The sequence below is a fragment of the Suricata suricatta genome, chromosome 10 (assembly GCF_006229205.1).
Source record: "Suricata suricatta isolate VVHF042 chromosome 10, meerkat_22Aug2017_6uvM2_HiC, whole genome shotgun sequence".
Classification (NCBI taxonomy): Eukaryota; Metazoa; Chordata; class Mammalia; order Carnivora; family Herpestidae; genus Suricata; species Suricata suricatta.
The window spans coordinates 91,443,997-91,456,987 of record NC_043709.1 but is presented as its reverse complement, the minus strand read 5'-3'; the positions used below and the strand labels follow the sequence as shown (position 1 = coordinate 91,456,987).

The window sequence follows — 12,991 nt, the reverse complement described above, 5'->3', positions numbered from 1 at the left end:
CCCTTCCTTTAAACATGATTCATATTTTAACAAGTTTTAACTGTCCATTGATACCCCATCATGTTTATGTTTAAAGATTTAGTTTTACCCTTTTAATAAAAAATTTCTATGAAAAAATTTTTAACTTTTACAATAAAATTTTATTAACTTCATTGTTTCTTGTATTAACTATTGCTCCTTATGTCCCAAAATTTCCCTCCTGCTATTCTTGTTAATGTTTATCCTATTAAAGTTTAATAGAAGTTTGTGAATGGTCAAACATTTTAATGTGTATATCTGAAAATATCTTTATTTTGCCCTTGCTCTTGGATGATTTAAATGGCTTTAAAATTTAAGCTATTTTTCTGTAGTACTTTTAAGATAGTATTTTCATATCACCTTTCATTTTATCGTTGCTGATGAGAAATACGCTGTCAGTTTAGCTAAGATTCTTTTGTAGACAATGTGTTTTCTTTCTAATAGCTTTTACAATAATTTATCCCCAATTTTCTGTTTTACCCACTACATTGCAGCAATTTAATAGATATGCTTTCCATTTAAGGACTTCTTAAATTTTTAAAATTTTGATAAATTCTCCACTATTATCATGTTAATTATTACTTACCTGTGATTCCTTCCAGTCTCTTTTTCTGGGACTCCTAATAGACTTATGCTGCTGTTTCTTAATCAAACTGTTCTAACAGCAGCTCTCTTTATTTTTAACCTTTGTCTCTTTGGGAATTGTTTTATCTAAACTCCTCAATACTGATTTATGATTGAGATTTTATTTCTCTGATCTGTCCAGGTCAGGATTTGCCCATTTATTGATTTCTTTTCATTTCCATAGTTTTCATTTATAATATTTCTCAGTTTCTTTAAAACAATATCTACCTGTCCTTTTATTCCTTTTTTGTTTCAGAAATTCTTCAACCTTATCATTTATAACTAAGGGCCTTGGGCATATTTAAAGTCCTTATTAAACCATTCTATGAAATTAATCTGGTGTGTATTCACGATTGTTTATTTAGTTGACCATTCTTCCTAGCTCTCAATTTCTTTGTGTATTTTGGAACTTTGCTGTGCAAGTATTTCAAGTTATTTGTTTATATTCTCACATTCTTTCTCTCTCCCCACCTCCACCTCTTCTCTCTCATTTTTCCCTAAGTGCCTTCATCTGACTTCCTGAAAACCAGGTCTTAGAGTGGCTTTGGGGGCCTTTTTCTCCTTCAGAATACTGCAGATGTACCTGTAACGGAACCAGGACAAGAATGATTTGGTTCTTGTTGCCCCGCCCCCAACCCAATCCCAAGCTCATGGTTTCTTATAATCTGTACCCAAGGAAGCACGTCAGTGTAAATTATTCTGTGGCCTCTTAGTTTTGTACAGTTAAAAGCAGCAAGGTTGCTTTGGTTCAGCTCTGACTCAGCTCCCTGAAGCACTGAGGCCTTCACCCATCAGCAGGGATGACGGTCAATGCCTACTTCATGCCAAGGGCCCAGCAGATCCACACTTCATCACTTTGTTTTCTGTTCCATCGCTGGCTCAAAATATGTTTAATCTTGTTGAGGGGCCCACTATATTACTATAATGCTTTCTTTCTATATATTTTATCTACCTTTTGCTATTAAGTTTGGAGCAAAGTGGGTACCTTGTGAATGCCTTGCTTTCTCCGGACTAAAAGTTCATCTAAGGTCCTAGTTCTGGTTCTTATTTGATACAGGAGGTGACTCAGATTACAGGAACAGAAATTTGGCTCCCCATACTTTGGAACTTTAGACATCCTTTATCTAGTAATCTCCAGAAGTGAAACTGACAAAATGAAAATAGTTTTATTGCCAGTTAGGCAAACAACATTAACATCCTTTGGAATCTTTTATTTATGGTCCTTGAATGCAATAAATTCACTCATGAGAGATTTTTCTTCAAATCATTTGTAAATAAAAACACTAAATTATCACTCTTAACTTTTGTTCCCATATTTTTTTATGCTGCCACATTTATATTACCAAGTTTGTCACTTTTCTCTATCCACTACCTGTAAAAGTGAGGGAGAGAACAGCAATAAAGCTAGACCTGTCTAGGTGTGTGCCCGACCAGAAAGGGCCCTGCGCTGGGCTCCCAGGGCACTTTATTAACAACTAGAGCAGACCTGGTACCCACACCCTCATCATCATTCTTTCCAGAAAGGCTTCATGACTCATTTTATTAAAAACAATCAGGGACTATTTATCAGCTTTGGCATCATTAGTGAGACAAGAGATGCTCTGATTAGGGAGCCACCCTTCACAGTAAAAAAAACAAGGAAGAAACTCCATTTGGCTATGGCTGCTGGACACATTGCATTACACGGAAATGTGTCCCTCCCACTTCTGGCTCATCTCTAAAGAACTGGAACAACACAGGATTCAATTAAAGCTAACTGGCGTGTAATTAAGTAAGTGCTGGGGGCAGAAGCACTGTGCCAGGTGTCTGGGGCATGTAATGGTGAATAAGACGGGCGCCTGCCCCTAATGTACCTAAGAGACGGCCGAAGGGAGAGATAGAGCTCTGTCCACTGGGAATGGAATCGGATAACGCTTTGGGAAGATTGCATGGGAGACGCATCTTGCGGGGGTTGAGCGGTATTTCAGTCAGTGGAGATGTGACAGGCAGCATCTGGCTCTCAGAAAACACAGCGCTAAGAGTTACTGGAAAGAGATGTGTGACTGGCTGCAGGAGCAGCATGGGACAGCCCAGGGCCCCACCTGGACCGAAGGTTTGGTTGCTAATGGCAATATCCCGCAGGGAGCGACTCCTCAGGAGATGGGTAGGGGCGGGAGAGCGTGAGGAAGGGCAAGACAGTGAGAGAAGCCCCTGGAAATATCTACGGCTGCCTCCCAGCTGTGGTCCAAGGGGACCTGCAGCTACCGCCGTACCTGGGATACCTGTGCAGCGGCAGCACAGTAGCTGGCCTGGAGCTCCGTGACGACGCACAAAAGCTGGCCCCAGGTCCCAACTGCTTTCTGGAGAGCGTTGTGGGAGTGCAAGGAAGCAACTCATTACGGAACACTTCAAATGAAATGATGGAGGATTTGAGGATATTTCTCTGTATGTGTTCATTTGGTCTCTCAAGTGTGTCACAGGTTGAAAGAGCAAACTATTTCCTCCCAGGTGGTTAAACCAAGCTCTTTATCTGAATTATCTCAACTGTTGATTCCACAGTGCCCAACCTCTCATTCACTTCTTCCCCTAAGATTCTAGAGAATATAAGGAACATCACTCCATTTTATATGTGGTGATGTCAGAGGGGCGTCTGGGTGGCTCAGTCAAGGTTCTGTTTTTGGCTCAGGCTCACGGTTCATGAGTTCGAGCCCCATATCAGGCTCGGTGCTGACAGCTCGGAGCCTGGAGCCTGCTTCAGATTCTGTGTCTCCCTCTCTCTCTGCCCCTCCTCACTCGTACTCTGTCTCTCTCTCTCTCTTAAAAATAAAGACATTTTAAAAACTTAAAAATAAAAAATAAACATGGTGATATGGGGAAAACATGGCAGCCGTAAACTTCCCATTGCTTCTGGCAGCTGCCCAAGCAACTTTGCAAGCTAAGAGGAAAACAAATACAGGCAACTCTCTCTTGCAGCCTTCGGCATATATTCACCTTCCCGCCCCAGCTCAGATGTCCTTGCTCCAGGGCTGTGTCTCTGGTAAGGGGAGCCGTACCCCCAAGTACATCTGTTACTTTAAACACTTCCCAAGTTACAGTCCCCAGGAGTATAGGTTTTAGATGGATACATGCTGTTTGCGTATGAAGATGCTATTGCTTCTCAGACAGGTGCCCTTGTGTCGCTGAAAACAAACACACACACAAAACCCTCGCCTGGGGCTTGTACTCCCATCCACTATTGGTTCGTGGCTATAATCGCAGCTTCCAGATGGTTGCCATTTTAAACCCCTCTGCTTTGCTTCAGAGTAGGCTGGGTGCCTCTGCTCACAGTGAGCCACCCTGCCTGTCACTGCTCAGTTGGGACAGGCGACGACAGTTTACAGTGGGCGGTGCAGAAATTCCCCTCTTTATTTGACTTTTCAATAATGCGATTAGAATGACAGCCCCTCCAAAGACAGTTTTGGTTGTAATTCTTCCTTCTCCTCTTTTTGCTTCCATTCTCCTTCCTCCCTCTCTCGTTCCCTTCCGCTTTTTCCTTTTTGTCCTCTCTTCCTTCTCTTTCTCCTTCTTCTTCTTCATATATGCCAATACCTGACTTCTCTCTTTTATTCAGCCCCTTCGGTTCCTTGCCATGCTTCTTCCTGCTCACCATCTTGTGTTCAATGAGAGCTAGCAAAGTCTCTGCAAGGCAGAGGTCTTGCAAAGTGCATCCCTGAGCAGGTGATATCCTTGAATTCCCAGTAATGAACAAAAAACAGAGATAACAGACAAGTCATCTTTCAAATTCAAGAAACCTCTGAGCATTCTAAGATTGATGTAAAGGCTTCCATCCCAAGCCTTCCGCGATACAGCCCCTCATTTGCCTTTGTAAACCTGTCGCCGTCTGCCTCTCAGTGGATCCTCTTCTCCTCACTTGTTGGTAAACTCAACTTACTCACTTCAGACTCTTTGCCTTTTTCCAGTACCTGGTTCTGTTTCTTTCTGCCTAGAATTATTTTCTTCCTCTTCCTGGACGAGCTGAATGTTCTCATCTATCAAACACCAGACCCACAACTCACACGTTCCACAAAGCCGTCTTTGACTGCTCTGGCCCATGCGGTGCCTTCTTCTTGGACTGTGATTGTATTTATGATTAAAGCACTCATTCCAGGTGGTTCTCTGCAGCAGAAATGCTCCCAAAAAATGCCTCCCAACGTTTCCTTCATGATCCGGTATTTACTGAGATTACTAGAGGCCCTCTCCCTCACTCCTCATTGTTTAGTCACGGCTGCTGCTACTGGTCTGAGGGGTCATTTGCCAGATCCTCAAAATAGGTCACACAATGCAGGAAGTTTTTTGTCCTAATCTTAAAAGACTCACTTACACATGTTAAATTTTTTCTGAAAGGACGTGGCAAAAAGGCAGAGTAAATAAATGAACAAACAAACTCAGTTACTGAATTGTAGTTGTGTTTTTCTATTAAGAAATACAATTTATGCAATTTTCACTCTAATACAGAAATATTTTAAAAGTTACTAAATGGAATGGATATGAACCCATATTCTCTGGATTTTCTTCATCAATGGATAGGGCACTCAAGGATAGGTCAACGCTTCATATTAGGAATAATGGTAAAATGTTAAAGCACCCCCAGAAGTGAGATGATAAAACTTATGTTTCCTGAGACCTAAGAATATCAGATGTCCCTCCTGCGTCAGAAGCCTTCGGTCGAACTCCCTGAGCTCCTGCTGTGATGTCCGGACCCACAGAACCCTTGCTTCTGCTAACAACAGCCTCAGATTAGAGCTGCTCCCTCAAATCAGCTTCTCCTCAAAGCCCATGATGTTTACCACTCAGGACTCAATGTAGTTATCTATTTATTATTTTTTACAGTTGATTTATTTTTGAGACAGTGTGTGAGACCATGTGCAAGTGGAGCAGGGACCGAGGGAGAGAGAGAATCAGCATGGCGCCCAACGCAGGGCTTGATCTCACTAACCACGAGATCATGATCTGAGCTGAAATCAAGAGTCAGAAGCTTAACCGACTGAGCCACCCATGTACCGCTAACCTAATGTATTTATAGTCACACAACTTCAGCCCAAATTATTTCTCCAAATTTGCAAACCAGTTCAAATCATGCAATCAGAATGAGCGGATACACAGTAAATATAGATTTGGAGAGAAAGATGAAAAGTTAAATACACAACACACACAATTTTATACACACAGTTTTAAACATGTTTTAAAAATCTTAATCTATTTATAGTTTTATACATCTCTGAGTGTAGTATATCATTAAGAGAACTTGTACGCTAGAGTAACAAAAATTTGGTAATGAAAAAAAAAGAGGAATTTCTAGTTTATTAAAAAGGAGCAACCAGAGCACAGCAACTAGTTATTCAACGTTTGATATCGTCTCCAGTACTTAGAATCAGGTTAAGATCCTGCTGCACTTACTAACGTGCCTTACTCAGGCAGTTACGGTGCAAAATAGGGTTTGGTTAAACTGCCCTCCATGGTCTAGATCACAGAGAATAAAATAAGAAAGTCAAATCATCAGGACACTTATTATATCAAAGAAAGGATGAAGCTTGATTAAATGAGTTGTGACCTTCTTTTCCTTAAAGAGCTTATCTCTGAAAAAGATGTGCCCTGATTGCCTTATTATTAATTCCATCCTTGTTATTTTCAAAGAAGAGGGAAAGATGAGAGAATTAAGTAACAAGAGAACTGGAAGGGATATTGATCTTAGACATCAGAATTTCCATTTAAAATCTTTGCCCACTTGAAAGTATTGTTTTAAGACTGTTTAAGAAATGCTCTTATATTTAACTAATCTTCTGTGTTTTGTGCTTCTCAGTCACTCCACCTATCATTTTCCTTCTACCAGACAATAAATGACTAGTAGGATAAAATGGCTTAGCTGTATTTCAAAATAGTTTCACAAGGGCTTCCTGGGTGGTTCAGTCAGTTAAGCATCTGACTGACTCAGATGACTCAGGGTCGTCAGGTCATGATCTCAGTTCATGAGTTCAAGCCCCACACGGGGCTTTCTGCTGTCACCATGGGACCTATCTCAGATCCCCTCTCCCCATCTTGCTGCCCTTCCTCCCGCTCAAAAAAAAAAAATAAATAAATAAATAAAATAGTTTCATGAAAAGGAAAGAGTTTAAACCCCATAAGAATTGAAGAATGTCACAATGAGGGCTTTTTTTCTTCTAGGCATGTCCTGATTAGAGGGGTCAATGTAATTCTGATCATGTTTCTATCAGCTGAGGAGGACCTCAGCTACTTTCCAGTTCTAATGTCAAGAAGGCAAGAGCCATTGGTGGACAAAGAAAGGGACAGGGGCTGCCTGGTAGTCATCCACCAGGACTGGAGTACTTACGGGGCAGTGAGGTAACCCTCCAAAAAGCCGGCCACAAACATGATGACCTCATTGCTCAGGGCCTGAGAACCGTACCCCGCTCTGATTTCCAGGACGCCCCAGCCTGTGGTTTTCACAGAGTCATTGTAAAAGCCATAGGCGTCCCCATTCGTGTCCAGTACGTTTTTGACTTGTACTGTCTTTTCTGCAGGCATCCAGTACGCAGTTGCATAGTAGACTTCTGGAAGAAAAGAAAAGACAATAATAATAGGATGCCATTTAACTGATTTGCCAATACATTTTTTTCATGTAACCAAGGATTCCAACATATTTGCTTTTAAAGAATTCCATTCTATTAGAATCAGGAAATCTGCCACTATTGTTTGCCCTTGTTACAAGTGGGGAAAAACTAGAGCCCGATTTGGGGGGGGGGTTGAGCTCAGAGCACGGAGAACTAGGTCTAATGTGGGGGGAAGTAATTGGAGCATCTCAGAGGTGGGTCTAAATGCTTCATCCTTAGAGATGGGATTCTGGGCAAGACCAGGGCTGGGGCTCTGGCCCACCTCTTACTTCGACCAAGGGTAGCGTCCGTGTCCCTGGTCTGCAACATCTTTGATCCCCCCAGTAGTTATACTAAAGCATCCATATTCTCAAGCTCCTTATTGCATCTCTTTTGCCTAATTCTTCACACATGACATTAGATTCCTGTTTTGCAGAAAATAATATAAACTATGGCCTGTGAGCCTCTCAAGTTCTTGATGATTTTTGTGAATTTGTCCTGACGCATCCTGTAGCCGTCTCGTCCTACTGGTTCACCCCAATCCCTCTACCCCTGCTATGGATCGACCCCCTTGCGCTTTCTTTGGGAATTTTGTTCCCTCCTGTGTCTTCCTGCTCCTGTGCCCTAAAGCTCTCTTCCTGCAATGGCTCCTCCCCCCTAAGTGTACTGATGTGCTCCATCGTCTCATGGCTAAGGGCACACCAATCACAGAAGACCTCTTTGGATCCTGGGACCAGATCTGGCCATTGCCAGAATCTCTCACTCCCTTCATGAAATTATCCCAAATATTTCAGGGCATGCTGTGTTCAGGGGCTATGCTGAGTGTGGTGAGAGAGCTGTGAATATGACTGGCCCATTTCCAGACCTCATCCCGGAGAAAGACGCACACACTCACACCTGACTTCCTCATCTGCCCCCCTCAGCCTGCTGCAGACCGGCGTCTGTCCCCACCATGCGCCCGACACTGCTCTGGCTTGGGTCACAAATGACATCCTTGAATCTTAATGTTACATGAACTGCCGAAAGCATTTGGCCCCGGTGACCACTTATTCTTAAAACTCTTTCCTCATGTGGGACAGCATGAATCTCCTGAATCTCCTCCTCCTCTGTCTGCTTTTACCCTCCTTCACCCCCTGGGGTTTTCTTAATCTTGCACGCCCAGCAGCACACTTGATAACATCAGCTGGATGGATCCATAAGCAAAAGGAACTCAAAATACCCAAAACAGAACTCACATTCTCTCTCACCCATCTCCCACTTCCTGCTTTCTGTCTGTGATCTTTTCAGCTGAGACCCAAGCCCATCCAGGCCTCTTTCTCTCTTCTGTAAATTCAGGTCAAATCAAAGCCTACTAAGTATCTCTTCCTCCAGTCTCTTCCTCTGCAGCTCTACCTTTCAATGTGACTTTGGGTATGACAACTAGCCTTAAATATAAAAAAGGCCTTTTTCAAGGTCCCTCTGACCTGTCATTTGTTCTTCCTACTCTGCCAGAGTGCCCTTTCTAAAATGCAAATCTGATTTGTTTACTTGCCTATCAAAAATCCTCAGTGATTTCCATTTCCTGCGAATAAAGTTCTTCAGCTTATACTCCTGACCTTCATGATCTGGTTTCTGCCCTCCTGTGCAGCTGCATCCACTACCCCATGCACTTGGCGATCTGGAAGCCATCATATACCACCGTCCAACCTGCCATTGGCTGGTTCAACACCTCTCACTTTGCAGGTGCTGCTTCCTCTGCCAGAGAGTGTCTCCCTTGTTAACTATGCAGCAGTCTCAACATTGCTACTTAAGATGCAGGAAGAAGCCCCCCTCTGTGGAGGCCGACTTGCTCCACAAGCTCAATGTGACTTGCTTGTAGGTACATCTTCTTTGGGCCTATCTCATTGCACCATAACGCACATGTCTCCAGTGGCTTCTGGCCCTGGAACTCCTCAAGGCCAAAGACTCAGCCCTAGTATAGCGCTTAGCCTATAGCAGATACTTAGTAAGTATCAGGAAAGGAGACTTAGAAAAAAAAAAAGAAAAAAGAAATGTAGAAAGGAAGTGGTATGTAATGCCTTTGTTTCTTGGCCTAAGAACCTATGGCACAGTTGCTCAGGTTAAAGACCAACTTTAAATTCAGGTCTTCAAAGAGGTGGGAAGAGGCTGGGATGTCTCTCAGGGTCTAGACTCAGACCTAGTGGATGCATGTTTTTTCACTCACTGAGAGAGGGAGCAGGTGGGGAATAGGTCTGGGAGGGAATATGAGTTTAGTTTTGGACATACTGTGTTTTTGGTGGTTAAGATACTAGAAAGTTCAGATTCAATGTTTTTTGTTGTCAAAATTAAAAATGGAGTCAACATTTTATCTATTTTTTTTTGATGCAAAGATTGTCTATCAAATGAGTGCAGAGAGTATAATCTTAAAACTAGAGTATCATAGCACCTTGTCCCAAAGGGGCTGGGTGATTGGCCGGGACTTGGTTAGGTTTAGAAGCTGATGCTGATAATGACCCTTGAAGAATGCTCCTGAGCAGCAAAGTCATTATGAGTGAAGTCATGACCATAATGGTGGGCTTGCTTTCTTTATTTTTATTTATTTTTGAGAGAGAGAGAGAGAGAGAGAGAGAGAGAGAGAGGCAGAAAGGACAGTGCAGAGCCTGCTTGGGGCTCAAACTCATGAACTGTAAAATTATGACCTGAGCTGAAATCAAGAGTCTGACGTTCAACTGACTGAGCCACATAGGCGCCCCTGGTAGGTTTTCTTTAAAAACGGCTAAGTGTTTGGGCCACCTGGGTGGTTCAGTCAGTTGAGCATCTGACTCTTGATTTTGATTAAGATCATGATCCCAGGGGCGCCTGGCTGGCTCAGTGGTTAGGCATCCGACTTCAGCTCAGGTCATGATCTCACAGTTTGTGAGCTCAAGCCCCACACTGGGCTCTGTGCTGAGAGCTCAGAGCCTGGAGCCTGCTTCAGATCTGTGTCTTCCTCTCTCTCTACCCCTCCCCTGCTTGCACTCTGTCTCTCCCTCCCTCAAAACAGATTAACATAAAAAAATTTTGTTTTGAAAGATCATAATCCCAGGGTCGTGGGATTGAGGCCTGTGTCTGACTCTGTGCTGAGCATAGAGCCTGATTTAGATGCTCCCTCTCCCTCTCCCTCCCTCTCTCTCTCTGCTGCTCTCCCCTGTGTGTACTCTCTCAAGTTAAAAAAAAATTGGCCAAGTGGAAATAATGACGTTAATAAGCGTAGGTAGGTTCACAATACTTTGTTAACAGACTCTCGGTGACAAATAAGAGTCTAATTATTAATAAAGCTGATTGGCCACAATTTGACAATTGTGGCTGGCATCCATGGCAACTTCCCTCCTCTTTCTATCAAATGCAACAAATATGTTTTCCAGATTGATTCTCGATCACAGTGCCATGGCCTCAGCCTTTCCTTAGCTTTTCTCATACCTTCTCTGCCAGCCTCCCCTCCAGTGAGTCTGGTAGGAAAGTGAAGAAAGCCAGCCACATAAAAGCAGCCACAAACTGCTGCGGCCGGGGCAGAGACAGAAACAGAAACAGAAACTGTAAAGGGAAGAAGGAAGGTGAACAAGCCTTGCCAGGCTCTTCCCTTTCTGTTCCATGCACGTGGCATGCTTTTAGCTCTATTCTCTTTCTCTAAAACTTCAGCGTTTCTCACTGAATGCCCCCACGGCCTTCCCTAACGTCACCTTCCATTCCAGCAGCTCCTTTGGACATAAACTTGGCTTGCTCCCTGTTCAAGCACTCAAGGGCCCTGTATTCGCTGTAGCTGGTACTCTGTAACTTCCTGACCGCAAATAATAAACTTCTGCAAATCTGTGCTTTTTTGGGCACTAGTGCCCTTCCATGCTTGAAAGAAACCTCTTCGCTTAAGAGAATTCAGTAGTAAAAGTTTAGTGCTAACAAACGGACTGATTTAGCACATGCTTTGAGAGTCTAGCCAGAATCTAAGTGTTATACTCCACCCCTAAATGACGTCTTCCCTTCCTCAAGTTTTCTCCTTGCATCAACTCTTTCTGGTTTTCCTGACATGGTGCTACTTTCTGATTTTCTCAAATCATTTAATAGTTTTTATTTTATGTATTTTTTAGAGCAAGAGGTGAGGTAGAGGGAGGTAGAGAGAGAGAGAGAGAGGGAGAATCTTAAGCAGGCTCTGTGCTCAGCATCTGATGTGGGGCTCTATACCATGACCCTAGGATCATGACCTGATCCAAAATCAAGAGCCAGACACTCAATGGACTGAGCCACTGAGGTGCCCCAATTAAACCCTTTCATAGTTTAAGGCATTGCAATGTTCTATTTTTTTTTAATTTTTAAATTTTATTTTATTTTATTTAAGCTTATTTATTTTGGGGGGAACAGGGGGGTAGAGAGAGAATCCCAAATACACTCTGTACTGTCAGCACAGACCCCAATACAGGGCTGGAACTCATGAACTTTGAGATCGTGACCGGAGCTAAAACCAGAAAGCGGACGCCCAAGTGACTGAGCCACTAGGAACCCCTCTAATTTTTTTTAAACATCTCCTGTTGGGAGACAGATGTGAAAAGGATAATTAGTAGCAAAAAGATATAAAAATATTCTTCCAATCCTAAACTCACTTTATACCAACTCTGTGAAGCCAGAGACTGGTCCCACTTAGCACTGTATATCCGGAGAGTGTTACACCCAGCACAATACTTGTTTCTGGAGTGCGTCTAGTTTACTTACATGTGTTCTTAAAATGAAAGTGAAGTTTATCAGAACATTCATGGAAGCTGGGCAAAGTAAGTCATTATGTATTCAAGCTCAGGGAAGGGGTCTGGGGATGGTTCAGACACCCCAGGGGCAAGTGCCATGTGCTGATATTTTCCCTAGAGATGGTAATAGGGCAATGAAACTTAAAATTTTTTAAACAGCAAATAAATAAATAAATAAATAAATAAATAAATAAATAAATAAATAAAAATTTTTAACACCAACATCTTCAAAGTCAACACATTTGATAAATATCTGTTGAGTGAATGGGAACATTACTTCATAAAAACAAAGCATTTTTCTTCTATAAGATGAGAACGAAGAAGTCCCCTCACTTTTACATTTCTCTGCACATAAAAACCCAAACAGTCAAATTAAATTTATTAACTTGAGTATTCTAATATTTTCTACGAGTTGTTTTTGGTTGGACCAAAAAACCCTAACCATGTCTTCAAATTTGCAAAACAGTCATAAGTAGCCTATGTCACCTTCTCCCATATTTGGAACCTAATTTCCCCCTTATGACAGAGTAAGGGGTTTTCAACCCAGAGCAATGTAATTTTTCCTAATATATTCAGTAAGTTAGGTAGAGAAAAGGTGGAAGAAAGGGGAGGAAGGATGCAAAATATGTGAGAGAAAATAGTTTAAAAATTAAGATCGCGACTTAAGCCTTTCAGATTGAGTTTCGCTAATAGTTTTGACTCTGGTCCTTGAAGTGTTTTTCTCCTTTATGTCCATTGACCATGATCTCTCAGTATCTCCTGGTGTACCTTGGCAGTATACTTCCCCACTTCCCTCCTTGGAAAGGGCTCAGTAAACTGATATCTGGATTTTAGATTTGATTTGGCTCTTCATCAGAATCACTAAGAAAATAACTGATTCATGAATAAACAACCTTCAGGCAGCAAAATTAGAAGTGTTTCAGCTCTCATTCCCAGCAGAAATCAGAGCCTGAGACTCTAGCTGGATGAAGGACTATTTTGGGAAAGTGCTCCCTG

At 42.4% G+C, this 12,991-nt stretch overlaps 1 protein-coding gene across 1 annotated transcript in view; it reads right to left on the bottom strand.

The window, feature by feature from the left end:
• Positions 1-7,577, bottom strand: part of PLBD1 (phospholipase B domain containing 1) — a 38,313-nt gene extending 30,736 nt beyond the window's left edge. Inside the window, exons 1-2 of the mRNA XM_029955532.1 lie at positions 7,538-7,577; positions 6,989-7,208 (exon numbers count right to left, since the gene is read on the bottom strand). Coding sequence (XP_029811392.1) covers positions 6,989-7,208; positions 7,538-7,577 — 260 coding nt within the window. The remainder of the gene's footprint in view (positions 1-6,988; positions 7,209-7,537) is intronic.
• Between the last annotated feature and the right edge of the window lie 5,414 nt (positions 7,578-12,991).